The sequence below is a fragment of the Talpa occidentalis genome, unplaced genomic scaffold (genome assembly GCF_014898055.3).
Source record: "Talpa occidentalis isolate TD23 unplaced genomic scaffold, MPIMG_talOcc4v2.1 talOcc4.11, whole genome shotgun sequence".
Lineage (NCBI taxonomy): Eukaryota > Metazoa > Chordata > Mammalia > Eulipotyphla > Talpidae > Talpa > Talpa occidentalis.
Genome location: NW_023601104.1, coordinates 64,672,738 through 64,689,678, shown reverse-complemented (window position 1 = coordinate 64,689,678; position 16,941 = coordinate 64,672,738). Strand labels below are relative to the sequence as shown.

The 16,941-nt window shown below is 35.2% G+C and overlaps 1 protein-coding gene across 3 annotated transcripts; it reads right to left on the bottom strand.

Moving 5' to 3' along the window:
• Window positions 1–61: 61 nt before the first annotated feature.
• On the bottom strand, window positions 62–16,903 carry SOCS4 (suppressor of cytokine signaling 4). 3 transcript variants are annotated; one of them, XR_008550076.1, is made up of 3 exons: window positions 16,618–16,903; window positions 1,486–6,830; window positions 62–1,260 (listed from the first exon to the last, which is right to left on the bottom strand). XR_008550076.1 is itself a non-coding variant. In XM_054690523.1 (3 exons), the coding sequence occupies exons 2-3, from the start codon at window positions 6,736–6,738 to the stop codon at window positions 2,369–2,371; spliced, it is 942 nt and encodes a 313-aa protein (XP_054546498.1). In that variant the 5' UTR covers window positions 6,739–6,830; window positions 16,618–16,903; the 3' UTR covers window positions 68–2,368. The 3 variants fall into 3 exon arrangements, 2 of the variants coding, with proteins under 2 accessions (XP_037359279.1, XP_054546498.1); XM_054690523.1 differs by having other exon boundaries at window positions 68–2,391; window positions 5,820–6,830; XM_037503382.2 differs by having other exon boundaries at window positions 62–6,830.
• Between the last annotated feature and the right edge of the window lie 38 nt (window positions 16,904–16,941).

Below are 16,941 nucleotides of genomic sequence, written 5' to 3'. Positions count from 1 at the left end.
TGCCTTGTGCAGTTATGAGAAGTTTGAGGCTACATACAAAGGTGCGATGTTTAAAATTTTAATATTCTGTTGCTAGTAGGTATTTTTTGCATTAATTCTAAGTTTTTAATGTTTCCCCAAAAGATTACTTATGTTCATTAGCGTTTAGTTGAAAAAAATTGTGGTCGAGTGATTCACTCCACTGACTCGTCTTGATTTTGTGTGACTGTCTCCAACATTCCCCTGCCACCTCTCAGCTGGTAACTGAGCAAGGTGGTAATTTTAAGAGCTGAATCATTCCTCTCCCGTGTGGGTTTCTACAGGCGGGAACTGACTTCAGATCTAGCTCTTACTTAGACACGTGCTGCCATGTGAAGTGCATCCTACCCAATCCTTCCTTCTAGTTCTTTCACAGAAGTCACACCTACAATGTGGTATGAAGATTCTGCTTCCCTCCCCCTTATAAATCACATGGACATCTAATCATATCTTGTTATCTGTTTATGGAAGACCCACACTGACAGTAGTGTATTTAAAGTTAGAAAATGTGTAAGAATGCAGCTCTAATAAAAATATTTTTCAGAGTAAATTACATGTGTAAGGTAATGATGTATGTTTTAAAAACAAAATGCAAAGTCTTTGGATTTTATATAAGAAATTTAATTAAGAAATGAAAATTTATTCAGAACAATTTATTTGAACTCTCATCCAAGAGGAAACATTTAACTTCAGGATTAGAAATAAAAAAGGAAACAGTCTACTTCTTTTTGGGTTAAGTAGTGGATCATACAAACCTGATTGACAATTAACTGTTTTCAAATATGTATCAAATTCATACTTGGCTTATTTATCCAATTCAAGCAAAGTCAGCATAATTTAAGTAAACCTCCTTGAGTTTTACACTCTCAAGTCTGAAAGCTTAGATTTGATTATAACCATGGCAAAAGTCATTATCTTTACTTCCTGCAAATGTAATCAACTTTTAAAACAACTTAAGCAAACATCAATTTTACATAGACCTTATTAAGGGTAGGAAATTGCAACTGTCCATCTAATTGCAGAATCTAAACCATAAATTCAAATTGTAGAGTTATCTCTAATGTCAAATTAAGCCAAAAAAAAAAAAAAAAGGCCTATTACAGGCTAAAGGAAGTAAATGTGAATCTGCAGAGTTCACTAAGGGGCTAGTTTGAAAATCTATCATCACATTAGTGCTTAACAGTTGTACAGCAATTATTTTCAAGTATGCTCCAAGGGTCACTTCTTCACTGAAGAATTAACCTTAAGAAAGTCAAACAGTAATAGTTATTATCTACATTTTACATGTTTAGGAAATGAAGCAAACAAAGGTTTAGGATTCAGTAATTATTCAAAATTAAAAAGTAAATTAAAAATACTTTGGCTTTATTTGAAATAGAATTCATGTGCCCTAAATCCCTTTCCATTGGGTTATATCCATTAGTCTATATTTCTACTTAGAAGTCAATCTATTATTTTTAAAGTTACCTCCATTTTGTGTCCAGTATCTTAACACATTAGGATAGTTTAGGTAGACTCTTGTAGTGTAGTTCATTTACAGCAGGCCATTAAAAAGAAAAAGACCATTTGTGCTTTCTGTTCATTCTTTAGAAAAATGAAAGTAAAACTGTTAAAACAAAAAATGTAAAGATTTTTTCCAAAGTTGAAACAATAATCTGCTTGACTTAAAATTTTATTCATTTGGACATTTTAAGTTACCTAACAGTTTACATTTAAACATGTTTTCCTTATGTTGTATTCAGGAATGTCTTATAATTAAGTCTACTTTCCTGTGAAATTTACTATCAAAATCAACATATATATAAAACCTATTTGACTCTGATTATAGTTAAACATGACAAAAGATTTCTAATGAAAACTAAGCATAAAGAGCTCGCTCTAGGATTTTGTTTCATAGGAAGGAAGTTCTCTATTACGTGGATCTATAAAATGATCCAAACTTCACAGAGACAGGAAGCTAATAACTTGATTTATCTTAATGGCTTCGGCTCATGAATAAATAATGATTTGCTTTTTTCTTACAATAAGAAATGGAATTTGTGTAATGATACAAGTCCTATTTGCCACATTTGCTTACTGTTTAAAGGATTTCTAATCACCAAGATATTCTTTTTATTATATATATTAATAAGACAAAACTTTAACTGAGTCATTCTTTAACCACAGTTTGCCATTAGCTGGAATTCAGGAAAGCACACAGGTCTGATCACCAAATCAATAAATCTAGTCACAGCCCAACTAAAAGCTTCCTTTAATCTTCTTCCTATTTGGTCTTCCTTTAAATTAAGCCATTCCTTTTATGAATTATTCAGGTGAATGGCATGGTTATAGAAAGATCACATTTGATTCTTCATACAAAGATGCTCAAGGAACCTAAAAAAAAAAACCATTCAGCATATTTCAGAAATTATAGTAGGAATCAAGATGTGGTAGCTTAAAAAAAAAAAATAAAAAAAGAGGGAGGTATGTCCTGAAAGCTTCAAAGAGCAATAGAAAAGTCAAGTTTATTTCCTGATTAGTGCAGGATGATTCCCAAAGCGCAGTTAAGTGTCTGGTCCAGACTAGCTATTAGCAATTAAGCAGTTCCCTTTCATTGTCAAGGCTTTTCCCTGAGGTAATGCCTAAATTCTTAATTTTAATATTTTATCTTGTTTCTTTTAGCCCATCCTCTCTTACCAATAAGCTCTACACATTTTCACCATGCTGAATGCCTTCTCAACTCTGGAATTTATATTTCAAATATTCACAATGTCAAACTTAGACAATTTATATATTTATAACTTCCCACATTGTTCCTCTCAAAACACACCCATTTACTTATATATTCCAATAAATACTTTTTTAATGAGTTAGTTTTTCAATACTGAGTGGTCTTCCAAATGTGTTCTCAGACACTGAGAAAGGGGGTTAGCCTTTCTAAATCCAATTCCATAATAGCTTTAAAGGATTTTTAACTCTTCTTTTTCCTTCACTGTAAACAATTCCCTTTCTCAAGTCTTTATATTTCTACATTCCAGATTTCTTTTCACTGTAGCAAATACCAAAGGAAAAATACAAACCATTTCAGAGTAAATGAATCTCCTCCTTACTCATTTATTAGATCTTCCACTTCAAGGCTGTGTATGGCAGTATTTTGCAAATGTTATTTAATACCTTGAAGTTGAAGTTGAAAAAATAAGAAAGCCACAGAAAATATATCATAAGCAACTAGTCTGTATATATGAAAAGCTACTTAGATCTTGATTGTCATATAAACACTAATTTTTACCATTATAAAAGACAACACAATTATATTTCATTTTTCTTTATAAAATTACTTTTTAACAGAATATTCATAAGTTAGTCATCCCTTAGGTTTTCCTGTACTAATAAAAAGTTATTTTTAAAAGAAAAAATATTTAAAATAATGTTTCACAGAAACAGAAAGTCTTATTATCAAAATCTGATAAAAAACTATAATTAGGGGTAATCTTACCATAATACTAATTTTCTTACACCAAAGATGGATATTTAGGAAGTATTATGTTGTTAAGTGAGATAAACTTCTCAGTGATCTACAAAATTGTCGGAATAAAGATGAGGTAGTATGAGACTTTTCTACTTTTATAAAAGGGAAATCTCATATTTAGAGGATATATTTATCCTGACAGTGGTGTTATATTGAACCTCATTACTGATGAGATGTGCCATTTTAGTAGCTACCTCTCACTGGAGTCAAGACAGTCTTGAGATCACTGAGAAACAAAAAAAAAGCAAAACAATAATAGTAACAGAGACTTCCTTGTTTCAATTTTGTGATCGTGAACAACTTATTTTAAAGTTATTATTGAAAAGAGCCATCTTTGTTAACTCCAGAAGTGCAGGAATGGGAAATAACACTTCAACATAAAAGCAACGATACTCAAGAAACATCTAATTTGGAAATTTGAGGCAAATTTCTTCCAGGTAGAAGCAGTTTACTACAAGAGCTAAATTAGCATCAAAAAATCAATGACTATGATATTAAAAATGCCAATTAGTACAAAGGGGGTAGACAGCTCACCAGAAGAAACAACTGTCCAGGGAATTTATTATCGATTCTTTAAAAAAAGAGGAGTTGGATATCACTCCATTAATCTTTATTATATTGGGCTAATGATGTTTCTAAAAATGCTTCCCTGTTGTTGGGATAGTAAATTTAAAATATTACCCTGGTGCCCAGTGCTGTTCCGTTTGGTATAAGCCATGAAACTCTCAAAATATTTTCCTTCTTTGAAGTCACGATGAAGACATGTTAATTCTGAAGATTAGGAATAATTATTTGAAACTTGAAGATAAAAATCATACTAAGCTTCCTAAATATTGAAATCCATGTTTCTTTCTTGAATCGTTACTCAACTTAAAATACTGAAATACTACTTAGGTACTTTATGGAAAACTGTGGCATCTCCCCAAAGGAAGAGGCACAGAGTTTCTATAAAAGGACTAAGCAGAAGCAACAGTTCATAAGTAAATACAGAAAAAACTCACAGTTGCTTTAGTACATTAGTAACTACTAGTCACTCACAGAGTTATTATTTTTGAAGCTTCAAGTAGGAAAGGAACAATATTTATGTTCTGAAGGTGCTAACTTCCAGGTTGAGACACACATCTACTCAAGAAAAATAACAAGTGACCCTGCCACATTATAGAAAAGGTAATTTCTGCAAAATGTCGTGTTTTCATTTGATTCTTATTGACCAGATCCAATTTAGTAATCCTGCTCTATAGTTAATATTTAAAACAAAAACCCATCAAGTCTGATTTTAAGACATTTTGTTACCTTTTTAAGATCCTTATTAGTAAATTATAAAGGTCAATTACATTAAGTACAATTGTGAATTACAAAACACTTAGCTTTACTGAAGAATTTTAAAACAACTCTGAAGAGAGGGATGGGAAAATTATATTTTATGTATAGAAATGCTAATGGATAGATTAACAACAGAGCATTTTACATGTTGGAAAAGAAACAGGATTAATTTGAAATAAAAGTTTGAAATACAGATTATTCAACTGTGCTTGCAATGCATACCAAGTTTCAAATATCCTTGGATCACTGCATATTACCATTAAGGAAAAAAATTAAGAATACAATCTACATTATAAAAACAAAATCCAAACACCTGGTCAGAAATATCTGTATACCCTTAGTAAGTACAACCTTGTATAATCAGTGTAGCATGAGAAAAATAAACTGATTTGGAAGGAAAATTCAGGGCAGAAGTTTATTTTGGACTTCAACTGCCCTTGTAGAAAAATTCAAAGTGGCATTAAGAAAAATAAAATGTTAAATGAAAATATGCGTGTGTGTGTGTGTGTATATATATATATATATATATATATATATATATATATTCCAATGTTCCTACCTCTTTCTTAGCATTGATCTGGTGCATCAATCCTGAGTACTCTTACTTTTGATTTATAGTGATATTCCTTCAGGTATAATTTCATAGAAGAAGGAATTGGAAGGGCATCAATGCCATCATAAGTTGTACAGTTACAAATCACTGTTCTGCATATATGCTGCAGGGAAAAGGGGAAAGTCCGAATTAAAGGAGTGGATAAAAGTGGCTCGAAGAACATACAGGCACTTGGGTCCTTATAATGTTCCAGGAGCCCAGTAATGTCAGGAGAATGGAAGACACAAGGATCATGTGCATCAAAGCTAAAGTTGTGATTCCACTGCTCAATTCTAGCATGAAGAGAACGACTATAACGTCTAAAACTAACAGAGAATAAATAGTCTTCCTGTGCAGAGTCTCGAAGTAAAAACGTACCCTCTGGCTTTCCTTCTAGTAGAGCTTCAGCTGCATATTTATCCATAACTCCCCAGTAACATGGATTGTTATTGATCTGCAGGAGGTCTGGTACAAGACGGTGGACATAATCAATCTGGGTATGGTATTTAGGTGGTGTTTCCAATTGCAGGATTTCTTCATCCATTTCCCATTTGGGTTTGTTTCTCTTCCTGGAACTTGTGCAGAGTGTTATAATTTCATCATCTGAATCCATATCACTATCTTCTACACTGTTATTTGAAACCAGGTTCATCACAGAGCCAGTCATAGGACTACCCCTACACAGAGTAGTGTTGGTGGTTATGACACAGGGTTGAACATTGGTGTGTGAGAAACAGTTTATTTCTTCTTCCACATTTCTTCTTTGTTTTAGTTGGCCATCCCTTAAGTCACTCTGAGATAAGTCTGTGCTTACCCATTCATCTGAATTGGGATTTATAGGAGCAGTGTGTCGTTTAATAAAATGCCACCTAAAGGCTAAATCGGATCGAGGTGGGAAAGGACACTTATCTAACATGAGTTCACTGATATGAATTTTTCTTTTAGATGGAAGCCCTGAAGAATGTCGACTACTACAATTCTTTATTGGAAAACATTGCCCCACAGCATCTTGTAGTTTCTGTTTAAGAGATCGGCCTAAAAATCTATGCCCACAGGAATGATCTAAATCCAACTCGATGGATGAACAGCTGTGTTTTCTTTCTTGGCTCCTTAAAGGAACTTCAGCTGTCTCTACAGCATTCACCGTTTCAGCATCTGAACAACTTTCACTCTTTTTGGACCAAGATAACTTTTTTCCACTCCACACGTAACCATCCTTTCTATCAGCACTTCTACTCCGACTAGTTTTGGGTCTTACATCTACATTTTTACTATTATTTTCACTATTTTCTGCCATTTTAACAAGTTATCCACAAATTCCAGTGTTACAAATACTGCTTTCTGAATTTTTCTAGCAGGAAGTTTCTTCTGGGCACTTTCTGGATGTATCTACGGAAAAAATAAAAACATTAATCATTTGTTGCTTATATATTTTAACCCCAATTAGAAACAAGATGAAAAAGCATAATTAGTATAGGAAAGAGTACCAAGTATGTTGGAAGGCAGTTCTAAGATATTTTTTCCCATTTAAATAAAATATGCTCACCATATACTAATAACTTCATAGTGGCATGGAATTAAGAATCTGAGTTCCTCTTCCACAGCTGATTTTCAATGTGGATTAGAAAAAGTCAAAACTTCTCAAAGCCAAATTATACATTTGAAGTAGGAATAATTTGTAGTCTTAAGGTACATTTTATTCTGATCTCTTTCTGCCTCTTTTCATTTTTTTAAAAAGATTTATTTATTTATTTATTTATGCATACAAAAGCTAGACAGAGGCCAGAGGTGTGTGTGTGGAGGTGGGGGGAGGGAGGGTAAGAAAGAGGATTCACCAGAGACTGAATCAAGAACAGAACAGGCAGATTGACCGAAGTACACTGCTGAGGGGAGCAGCGGGCGAGTTAGGAGAGGTCTGCTGCACCATGTAGGTAGCTCCCGGGCCAGGGATCGAATTTGTGCTGCAGAAGCTGCGGACAGCTTCATAGGTTGCATCTTGACCCCCTGCGCCACCAGGGAGGCCCTGCCACTTCTTAAGTTTCACAGTAGATCAATAAATTCTTTGCGAGAGAGGAACCTATCTAGTTCCTTTCCCTCTCCTTGCTTTCATTCTGATTGATTGAAAATACAAATAGTTTTAAGTTATGAAAACAGCTAAAAATTTGTTTAAAAAAATCACCACTGAATGGTAGGAATGCCATGCAAGCATTCCCAAATGAATTCATTTCAATAACTGGTTAACTTAACCAGTCTAGGCCGTTTTAAAAAATATATATATAGAATTGGGGGGAAAGTTGGTATGTTACACATACACACCCTTGTATTCTTCTTGAAAAATATGAAAAACAGGGCCTCCCTGGTGGCGCAGGGGTTAAAGTCTCAGTGCTATCAAGCTACTGTCAGCCACTGAGACATGAGTTCGATCCTGGGCCAGGGAGCTGACCCACATGGTACAGCAGACCTCTCCTCTCTCGCCCGCTGCTCCCCTCAGCGGTGTATTTCAGTAGACCTACCTGTTCTACTCCCCATTCTATCTCTGGTGAATCCTCTCATCCCCCCAAACCTCTGGCCTAGACCCCCTGTTCTTGTATGCAGAGGTAAATAAATCTTTTAAAAAAAGAAAAATATGTAAAGCGAATTCCTGTTGGACAATGTCTTTGCTATGAAAAAGGACAGATATACTATAATGTAAAATACTGAGTTTTATTAAGACTTAAAATAATGATCATAGATGGAATTTACTTAACTATTCTTAGGTGGTACAAGATTTAAGCCCAGAACTGGAAGGACAGGTAGTATAATCTCAAATATTTTGCAAATGAAAGTTGAATTTTACAACTTAAAAAAAGAGAAATCATTCTGATTATGAGTAAGTTTCTGATTTTGTCAGAGGAACACAAACAATTCCAATAGTCAAATAAATGCCTAGAGCCACTTGAATTCATTTTCAAAGCAGTAAGATTTGAAACAAGCATCTGGAGTGGCAAATATGATTGGCAAATACCTAAAAGCATGAACTAATGATACAGACTTGCTAGATAAACTACTCCATTTCTAAACATTAAATAGCATCTGGTGATTATACTTATTCTGATTGCGTTTGTTGGTTTATAATAATTAAAAACTCAGAGAAAAATATTATTTAATCTAATTTTGAGAGAAACATCATTTAGTACACCAAAATTATACTCAACAGTATACTCTTGGCTGCTCATTAACTAAATTCCACTGACAAAAATAAGCAAGCAAAATCAACAAAGAAGACTCACTGACAGAAGATACACTTGTTAACTAAGAGTTTATATGTCAACATATTTTTTAAGATTTAAAAAAACTAATGAAGGAGCTTATTTTTGGTTAAGAGCACTGAATTTCATTTTTTTAATGCAGCATGATAATGTGAAAAATATGTCATTTAGGTTTGAACTATCTGGTGCTTTTATTTACTAAAAAAAAAAAAATTAAAATAGGATATTAGGATATTAGCTATATGCCCAAATTTACTCCACTGGTATGAGTTCCCCTGTCTCACCTACTTATACCTCTAAATCCTTCTTCCTCCATCTCTGTCACAGAGCTAAACTCTCTACCTCTGTTCTTTTTTTTTTAAGTAATTTTTCCTTGTTTATTTTATTTTTAAAGATTTTATTTATTTATGAATACAAGAGCTGGGGTACAGGCCAGAGGTGTGAGGGGTGAGAGGATTCACCAGAGACAGAGTGGAGAACAGAACAGGCAGACTGACTGAAATATACTGCTGAGGGGAGCAGCGGGCAAGATAGGAGAGGCTGCGGATTGCTTCATAGTGCGGTGCTTAACCCCTTGCGCCACCAGGGAGGCCCCTCTACCTCTTTTCTTGATCGCATTTCTACCTTTACCAGGTCTCGCTTTAATCTTTCAACTTTTCTGTCTTCAAAAAATAGCCAAGTTCTCCCATAGGATCTTTCAGTGATTCTAATGCTTCCTTTAGCTCTAACTGCAGAATACATGTTTCTAGTCCAGTGCTAACTACAAAGTTTATGAACAAATACAATTTTCAGGAGGATAACTGTTACAAAATAAAAATGGATCAATAGGCCAGATAGAGCTGAAACTCAACAGACCATGAAGCTAAAGAACAATTTGACATCTTCTCCCTGAACTAATTTTTAGCCTTCCTCTACACAAGTTTACATGCTAACTTAACAAGTTTACTTTTGCAGGTATCTTAGGTACAATGAATCAAATGTGTCTAGAGTTTAGTTTAATTGTTCTTAGATGTGCTAATGTTGCAGATGTCCATTAAGTAATGTGAAAGACAGCACAGGCCTAGATACATTTTTCATTCATTTGTTTTCACTTATACAGAAAGTCTTCTAACTGGTTGGTTATCTTTTAATATCTATCACAGAATTATAGCCTTACATAAATTTCACAGAGCTATTCTTTTGCTAGGTAACTGAGTTCATGCTTCAGAAGTCCCACTTTTATATGGGCCAGAATGTCACTTAATGTTGTAGTCTTTAAAGTAGGAAGAACTTTTAGTGTCTATTTAACTTGTCTAATAATTAGAAAAATTAAGATGTACTAGTATTGAATATTTGTTTGACACTCACTGTCAGAAGACTATTTATTTGATGGTATAATGTTCCAAAGGGAATAGCGGGAGTCCCCAAAAGCTAAGGACTTGATGGCCACCCTCTTATTCTTTGTTCATTTTCAGTGTACCTCAACTGTTTGCATGTTGCTAGAATAGATTTGTGGATTATATTAAATAGGAGAATTCTTTAATTTTTAAATTATATTTACTTTAAAAAAGAGAATATGTGTAACACTTTTTAATTACCTTTTCTTGGGAAAACAAGTCAATCTCAGAAGCTATTTAGCAGCTATATTAAGAAATACAAAACAAATCATTTAACTAGTCACTTCATGGTATAGGTAGTATTTTAATAATTATGAGAGGGCCTCCCTGGTGGTGCAGGAGTTAGACTCAGTGCTATCAAGCTATTGCCAGCCACTACAGCATGAGTTTGATCCCCAGCCAAGAAGCTAACCCACATGGCACTGCAGACCTCTCATCTCGTGTGATGCTCCTCTCAACAGTGTATTTCAGTAGATCTGCCTCTTCTGCTCCCCACTCTGTCCCCAGTGAATCCTCTCACCGCACTCTGCCCCCACCCCCGTGTACCTCTGGCCTACACCCCAGTTCTTGTATGCATAAATAAATAAAAGTAAATCTTTTTATTTTTTTAAAGATTTATTTATTTATGCATACAAGCTGGGGTACAGGCCAGAGGTATGGGGGGTGAGAGAATTCACTAGAGACAGAGTGGGGAACAGAACAGGCAGACTGACCAAAGTACACTGCTGAGGGGAGCAGCGAGCGAGACAGGAGAGGTCTACCTCGCCATGTGGGAATCTCCCTGGCCAGCCTGGGATTGAACTCATGCCGCAGAGGGTGCGGATTGCTTCATAGTGCAGTGCTTAACCCCCTGCGCCACCAGGGAGGCCCAAAAGAACTCTTTTTTTAAAAAATTGTGAGAAAGTAACTTTATTTATTTAATTTTGAGATTTATTTATTTATTTATACAAGCACTGGGTACAGTCAGAAGCGCGGGAGGGTGAGAGAATTCACCGAGCCAGAGCAGGGCAGGCAGAAGGACCGAAGTACACTGCTGAGGGGAGCAGCGGGTGGCAGGAGAGGTCTGCGCGCCATGTGGGACCCTCGCCAGCAGCTGGGAAGCGCCCCGGGAGCAGCAGGGGATCGAACCTGCGCTGTAAAGGCTGCGGGCAGCTTCGCAACCCAGTGCTCAACCGCTGCGCCACCGGGGAGACCCCATGAGAAAGTAACTTTTAAAAAAATATATTATGGAGAGAGATCAGAAAAAAGATGCTCAATCTCCTTTACTATTCCATGATTTTGTTACAAAAAGTTATAAAAGCGCATTATGTATCTAAACTCACATTTTCATACTTAAAAATAAGGAAAAAGAATGTCCTAATCTCTTCTAAAAGTTTCACTAAACTAAAATTCTAAAAAAATAAAGTCAATCACAGTGCTCTCAATAAAAACATTGTGTATTTTTAAAGACTACTGAAGGGATTTAAAAAGTGCTTTGGTGTCTCGCCTATAAGTGTAAAATCTGAATATAAGGATTCTGAATCTGAATGAGTCCTTTTGAACAGCCTATTATAATGCTTGGAATTTTATACAAACTGATAAATAATGTAAAAGATTTAAAATAGTAAGTAGCTTTACTACCATTTTTATTAGTGTAGACATCAAAGATGATACTCTGAAACCAAATGACAAGTCAAGATCTTTGTTGATAGCTGTAAGGAAGCTTTTAAAAAAAGGTGAAAGAATCACTTGGGGGTAGGCTGCTTTGCTCTTCATTAAGTAACTTTTTATGATTAGAACTAAATTACATTGCACTGGCGAGTACACAGTGACATTTTATTATTATTGTTGTTGTTATCGCTTAATGAGCAAGAGGCAAAATGTCTAAAAAACAAGTTTACAAGTAAGCATTTGGTCCCAGGTTCTACCACCATTGTAATGACAGCATTATTTAAATAACATTTAGTGAGTTCTATTGAATAAGGCGGTGAAGGTGGTTTTAATTTAAGATTTCTATATAAAACTGTTAAAAAGCCAATAATTAAAGTGTTAAACTTTACCTAGAAATTAAAGTGTTAAACTTTATAGTGTTGGTTAGTAGAGCATTACTGAACATATACATTGCTTATTCATTAAACAACTACTATACCTAAAATGTTGATGCATGTCTAAAAAAAGAATTCATGTAAATACTAGATTAAAATATATTTGATCCTATAAAGGTTAATTAATTATTCCATAAGAATTCAAATAAATTGTTATTCTGGTGGTAATTCAGTCTGGGGGAATTCCTTATCAAATCCATGATTCCAAAGTTTACCTGAAATTATGTGCCCCAAAACTCCTTGAACGCATTCTGATTAGTCTGTGATATTTGAATTGGATTTTGTCATAGTCCAAGATATTTGATCACAGAATGATATTTGAGCTGGATTTTGTGGAAATATTTAGGCTCCACAAAAGGAATATACTGGATAATAGAGGGCAGATGAATTACTTGGAACGTTAAGGGAAGAAATGGATATAAGAAATGGGTTGTTCGTATGAGAAAAATTTCTGACCTTAAAAATGGTTTTGTTTTTTTTTTTTTTTGCATTACAAAAACAATACAGGTTCACTTCCTGCAGGTAATTTAAAGTATCTCCTTTTTTCATGCCACCCTGCTAGGGCTCACTGGACTTAATGTAGATTAAAAAAAAAACCAAAAAAAAAAAAAAAAAAAAAAACCCAGGAATTACTGATTAGTAATTAGTACCACTACATTCTCCTTTACGCCTCACTTTTTTTTCAAATTATAGTTTGCTTATGCCAATGTCCCTCAACCTGTACTGTCGTGGACTTTTGTGCGAAAAGAAGATAAATAGGGGTTTTTTAGGTAAATAGGGGTTTCCTGGTCAAACAAGATAGGGAATCACTTCCCCTGGAAAGATTACAATATATATTTAGCAAAAGATTCCAAGAGGTCTGAAGAAACCTGCTTAGACTGTAGTTTCCTATATTTAATTAACCACAACTCCTTTTTGTGGAACAAATTTGGGGTAAACATGATCTTGGGCTAGCATTAAAATGAGTGCCCACTCCTTGTACATGCTAACTAAAGATAAAGAAAAATACTTAAGAATTTACCACTGAAGGTTAATTTAGAGTGGAGAGAGCAGAAAACTAAGAGCTGGCAGAGCATGGACTTGTGCAAGTAGAAGGACCATCACAGAATCTTAGGAACCAGAATATTTAAGAAAAAGCACTGTGATTCCTTAGGAAAAAAATTAGTTTGGACAGATGTACTTCTTCCTTCCAATTTGTAATTTTTAGTTATAAAAGAAACATATGCTCCTTATAAATACACGAACAGTTAGAAAAGCTTAAAAATGAAGGGGGAAACCCCAACAATTCAATACCCAGATGCAACCAATTTAGACATTTTGGCCTATGAGAGAGGCCACTGAGAACACTGTGGTCTAAAGATAAAATTTTAAAGTTTTAAAGATGTGAAAAAATAAAAAATCTACAGTTTTTCACCCTACCATGTTTAAGCATGGTATAGATGAAACAGCATGAGCTGCAAAAACATCAAACATGGGTTGCAAAAACATCAAACTTTAGACCTTGTCACTAGCTATATCACCTGATTAAAAAAAAATTCATTTAGCTTCAATTTTCCCATTATAAAATCTGGATAATGCCACCTGTTTCATGTTTTTACTACCAAGATTAAAATGTATGAAAATAGAAACATTGAGCTTAATGAAAATACATATTAGCTGCCTTATAGTATTTCACAGAACTTTTCACATAGAAGCTAATTTCTAAAAAAATGAGTTGGGAAAATGGCAAAATAACATATTAAGGAATCAAAAACTCTATTATAAGGCTAGAAAATCTGCATAAAAAATGTACCTTAAACAACATCTGAGGTTAAGGAGGCTTCAACATTTCTGAAATAACAGAGTACTTTATATTTCTCCTAATATTTAATATGCACCTTTAAAAAAAACTTTTAAGTTCTTTAAACCTATTATGGGTGTAAACAATCACAACTTTAATTATAAAAAAAGTATTTTCTAGCAAGTTAACTTAGGAAACATTTCAACAGAAACAGTAGATAGGGGTTTTGCTGTTGTTGTTTTTTAACAGATTTTAGCTTATTTTTTTCAGCCCTCTATAATAATTATGGACTTACATTTAAGTTTAGTTAATGAGTTTTACCTATAAACTAGTAAAAGGTCATGTCAGACTTAAGGTAAAAGGCCTGAGTTCTGTTTCTAGTTCTCACATTTGATAGGAGTATGACCTTGGACAAATCACAATTTTTCACTAATAAAAAGATTATTTATCTGTCCTGCTGTCAATTATGCTATTGATGTGGCAACAAAGAATCAAATATTGGCTGCTTTTAGTCAGGGTAGCTGGGAAGACTGTATTTCCTTTTATAATTTAGGAAGTCTTGACATGAGCAAAAATTATTTACCCCCCAAAATAAACAGGCTGATACTTGCAGAGATATAAAAACCTTCATATTTTAAAACTGGCTTTAGTACTCTGTTTTTCAGTACTCTGTTCTCAATTAATCTTATACTCTCTCAGCCTTATCTTTCATGGAATTAATGATTTTTATATCCGGTACATGTTTTATTGAATAGACATTTTAAACTCCTTCCATAAGGCAATACTGATGGGCCTCTCGATTAATCCTCTATGATTATATAATGTTATTTGTATAGTTAACACTCACTACATCAGGAGACTGGAAACAGATTCATATTTCTCATCCTGGTGTCCTTGAGACCAATGATATTTGTGAAACCAACAATATTTGTAATACTATGACAGATCACAGCAGAGCAAAGCTAACTAACCTTAACTGCAATTGAATCTGTGACCTTTGCTTCATTTTCAGTAAGTTCATTTAGCTAATTACTCCTATTAGACATGCACTGTTAAGATAAATAGATTCATTTGGAAAATTTTGAAAAACAGCTACACGAGTTCCTTTTTTAAAAAGGTATGTTATCTTATTAATCAGACAATTTTGCTAACATTTAAGTTACCACACAGTCATCTTTATATTGTTTGAATGTCTGAGTCCCTAAAAAGATTATGAACTCATTGAAGACATTAAAATTTGCTGGTATTTGACTGAAACCACCAAACGCCCACCCAAAGTACCCCATAAATAACATGAAACATTAATAACAATTTCATACATCCATGAGTATCTCTTACGTAACATTTCAATGGAGCTAGGTATCCTCTCCATTTCAGATATGAGGAATTTTTAGGAAAAAGTAATGAAGAGTCAAAATTCAAACCTAGTGGTGTTCAACTGTAAGGCCCAAGTACTTCCATGATACATGTGAAATTTGTAAAGATAATTTTTTTTTCTTTAATCTATAGCTTGATTGCTAAGGCAAAGTGAAGGAACAGAGGTGGACACCATTCAAAGCTTTAAAGTCACATGGCATTATAGATATTATAGTTACAGCCCTTTTTAGTTATTATTCTTTTTCCAATTTGCAGATTCTTCTTATGCTGAGCTCTGAATAGTACTGCACTGAAATCTCATCATGAATTATTCAACAGAGATGAATGTTATTCGAGTTCAACTTGAACCCCATAGTCTAATCAATGACACTAACTTGGACACCCCCCACCCTCTCATATATACACAAATCAGTCTGCTTTAAAAACGAATTATCGCCAAATACAATCAAGTCACTAAAGAGAATCATCTCTGTTATCTTTTGCTCTTGTGAGAAATCAACAAGGTTGGTTATTTTTCCACAAATCCCAAGTTCTTTTTCAATCAATCTTTCTCTTCATTGTTATACCAAACCTCAGTATCCAGCAAGCCTATCTGAAGCCCTAAGACGCAAAACCATCCCTTATGCAATGACACCTGGTAAGAACAGTAATTTGTGCGTTTCCAACTTTTCACAACGGAACGAGATTGAAAAACAAAGGGGAAATCCCTACAACGGAAAACCAGCTCGTATTTTTGGTCGTACGCCAGGCCTGACTGAGACTAAATAAAAGGTGTGTGCCACAAATATCATTATCAGTGACCGGGTCTACCAACATGGAGAATGTGAAGACACAAGAACAGCATAAACTTAACGGCCAGCACATGAGCACAAATGGCAAGAACCAAATGAAGTATTCAACAATACCCTTCAGTCCTACCTCTTCTTTAAGATCTAAATACGCACTTCAGTGAACTCTAGGTGGGGTCTACACAGGGCAACCCAAGTTATTCTCTTCTCCGGGGATATATGTAAATAATTTCAAAGAATGAGCGTTTTTGTACACGCCATATCTCCAGAGATCAAGAGATTAAGTCTTCCCTCTTTTATCTCCATAGAAATGACAAGGCGAGAGCGCCAAGGATGCCAACATTAAAGGGCTGAGAAGTGCATGGTCTTCCCCTTCTCTAGAGAAGATGTCCCCAAATCGCACTCTTTCTGGGGCCCAAGGGAGGAGCTGGACCCGGACATGGTTGCCTGGGAGGGAAGCCTGGAAGGCAGAAGCAGACCCCGTCTGCCAGGCCAAGCAGTAACCACCCTAACCCTTACTCACCTCCCAGAGCGCATTTTAACTGGGGCTGTCGGAGTAACTGCCGCCATCACCGTCGCTATCGCTCTGGGTTTTCGCTGAGAAGGGAGGCCCAGCCATTCACGCGCTTCAGGTAGTTCCCACGAGGCGGATGTCTTTCAGGATGCCCTCACCCCGCGGCGCAGGGTTCCCGTCTCAGACCGCCTCCACCAGCTTCCCCGACGCTGCCACCACTTCCGTGTTAGGCTCCCTCCCTTTCTTCCTCGCTCCCGCAGCAACCGGCTTTTTAGCTTGAGGCCGGCGCGTTGCTGACGCCACCACCCGGCGACCTGGGTCAGGACCACGGCG

Excerpts from the sequence above, each read along its gene's own strand:
- SOCS4 (XM_037503382.2), bottom strand. The coding sequence starts at position 6,738 with ATGGCAGAAAATAGTGAAAATAATAGTAAAAATGTAGATGTAAGACCC.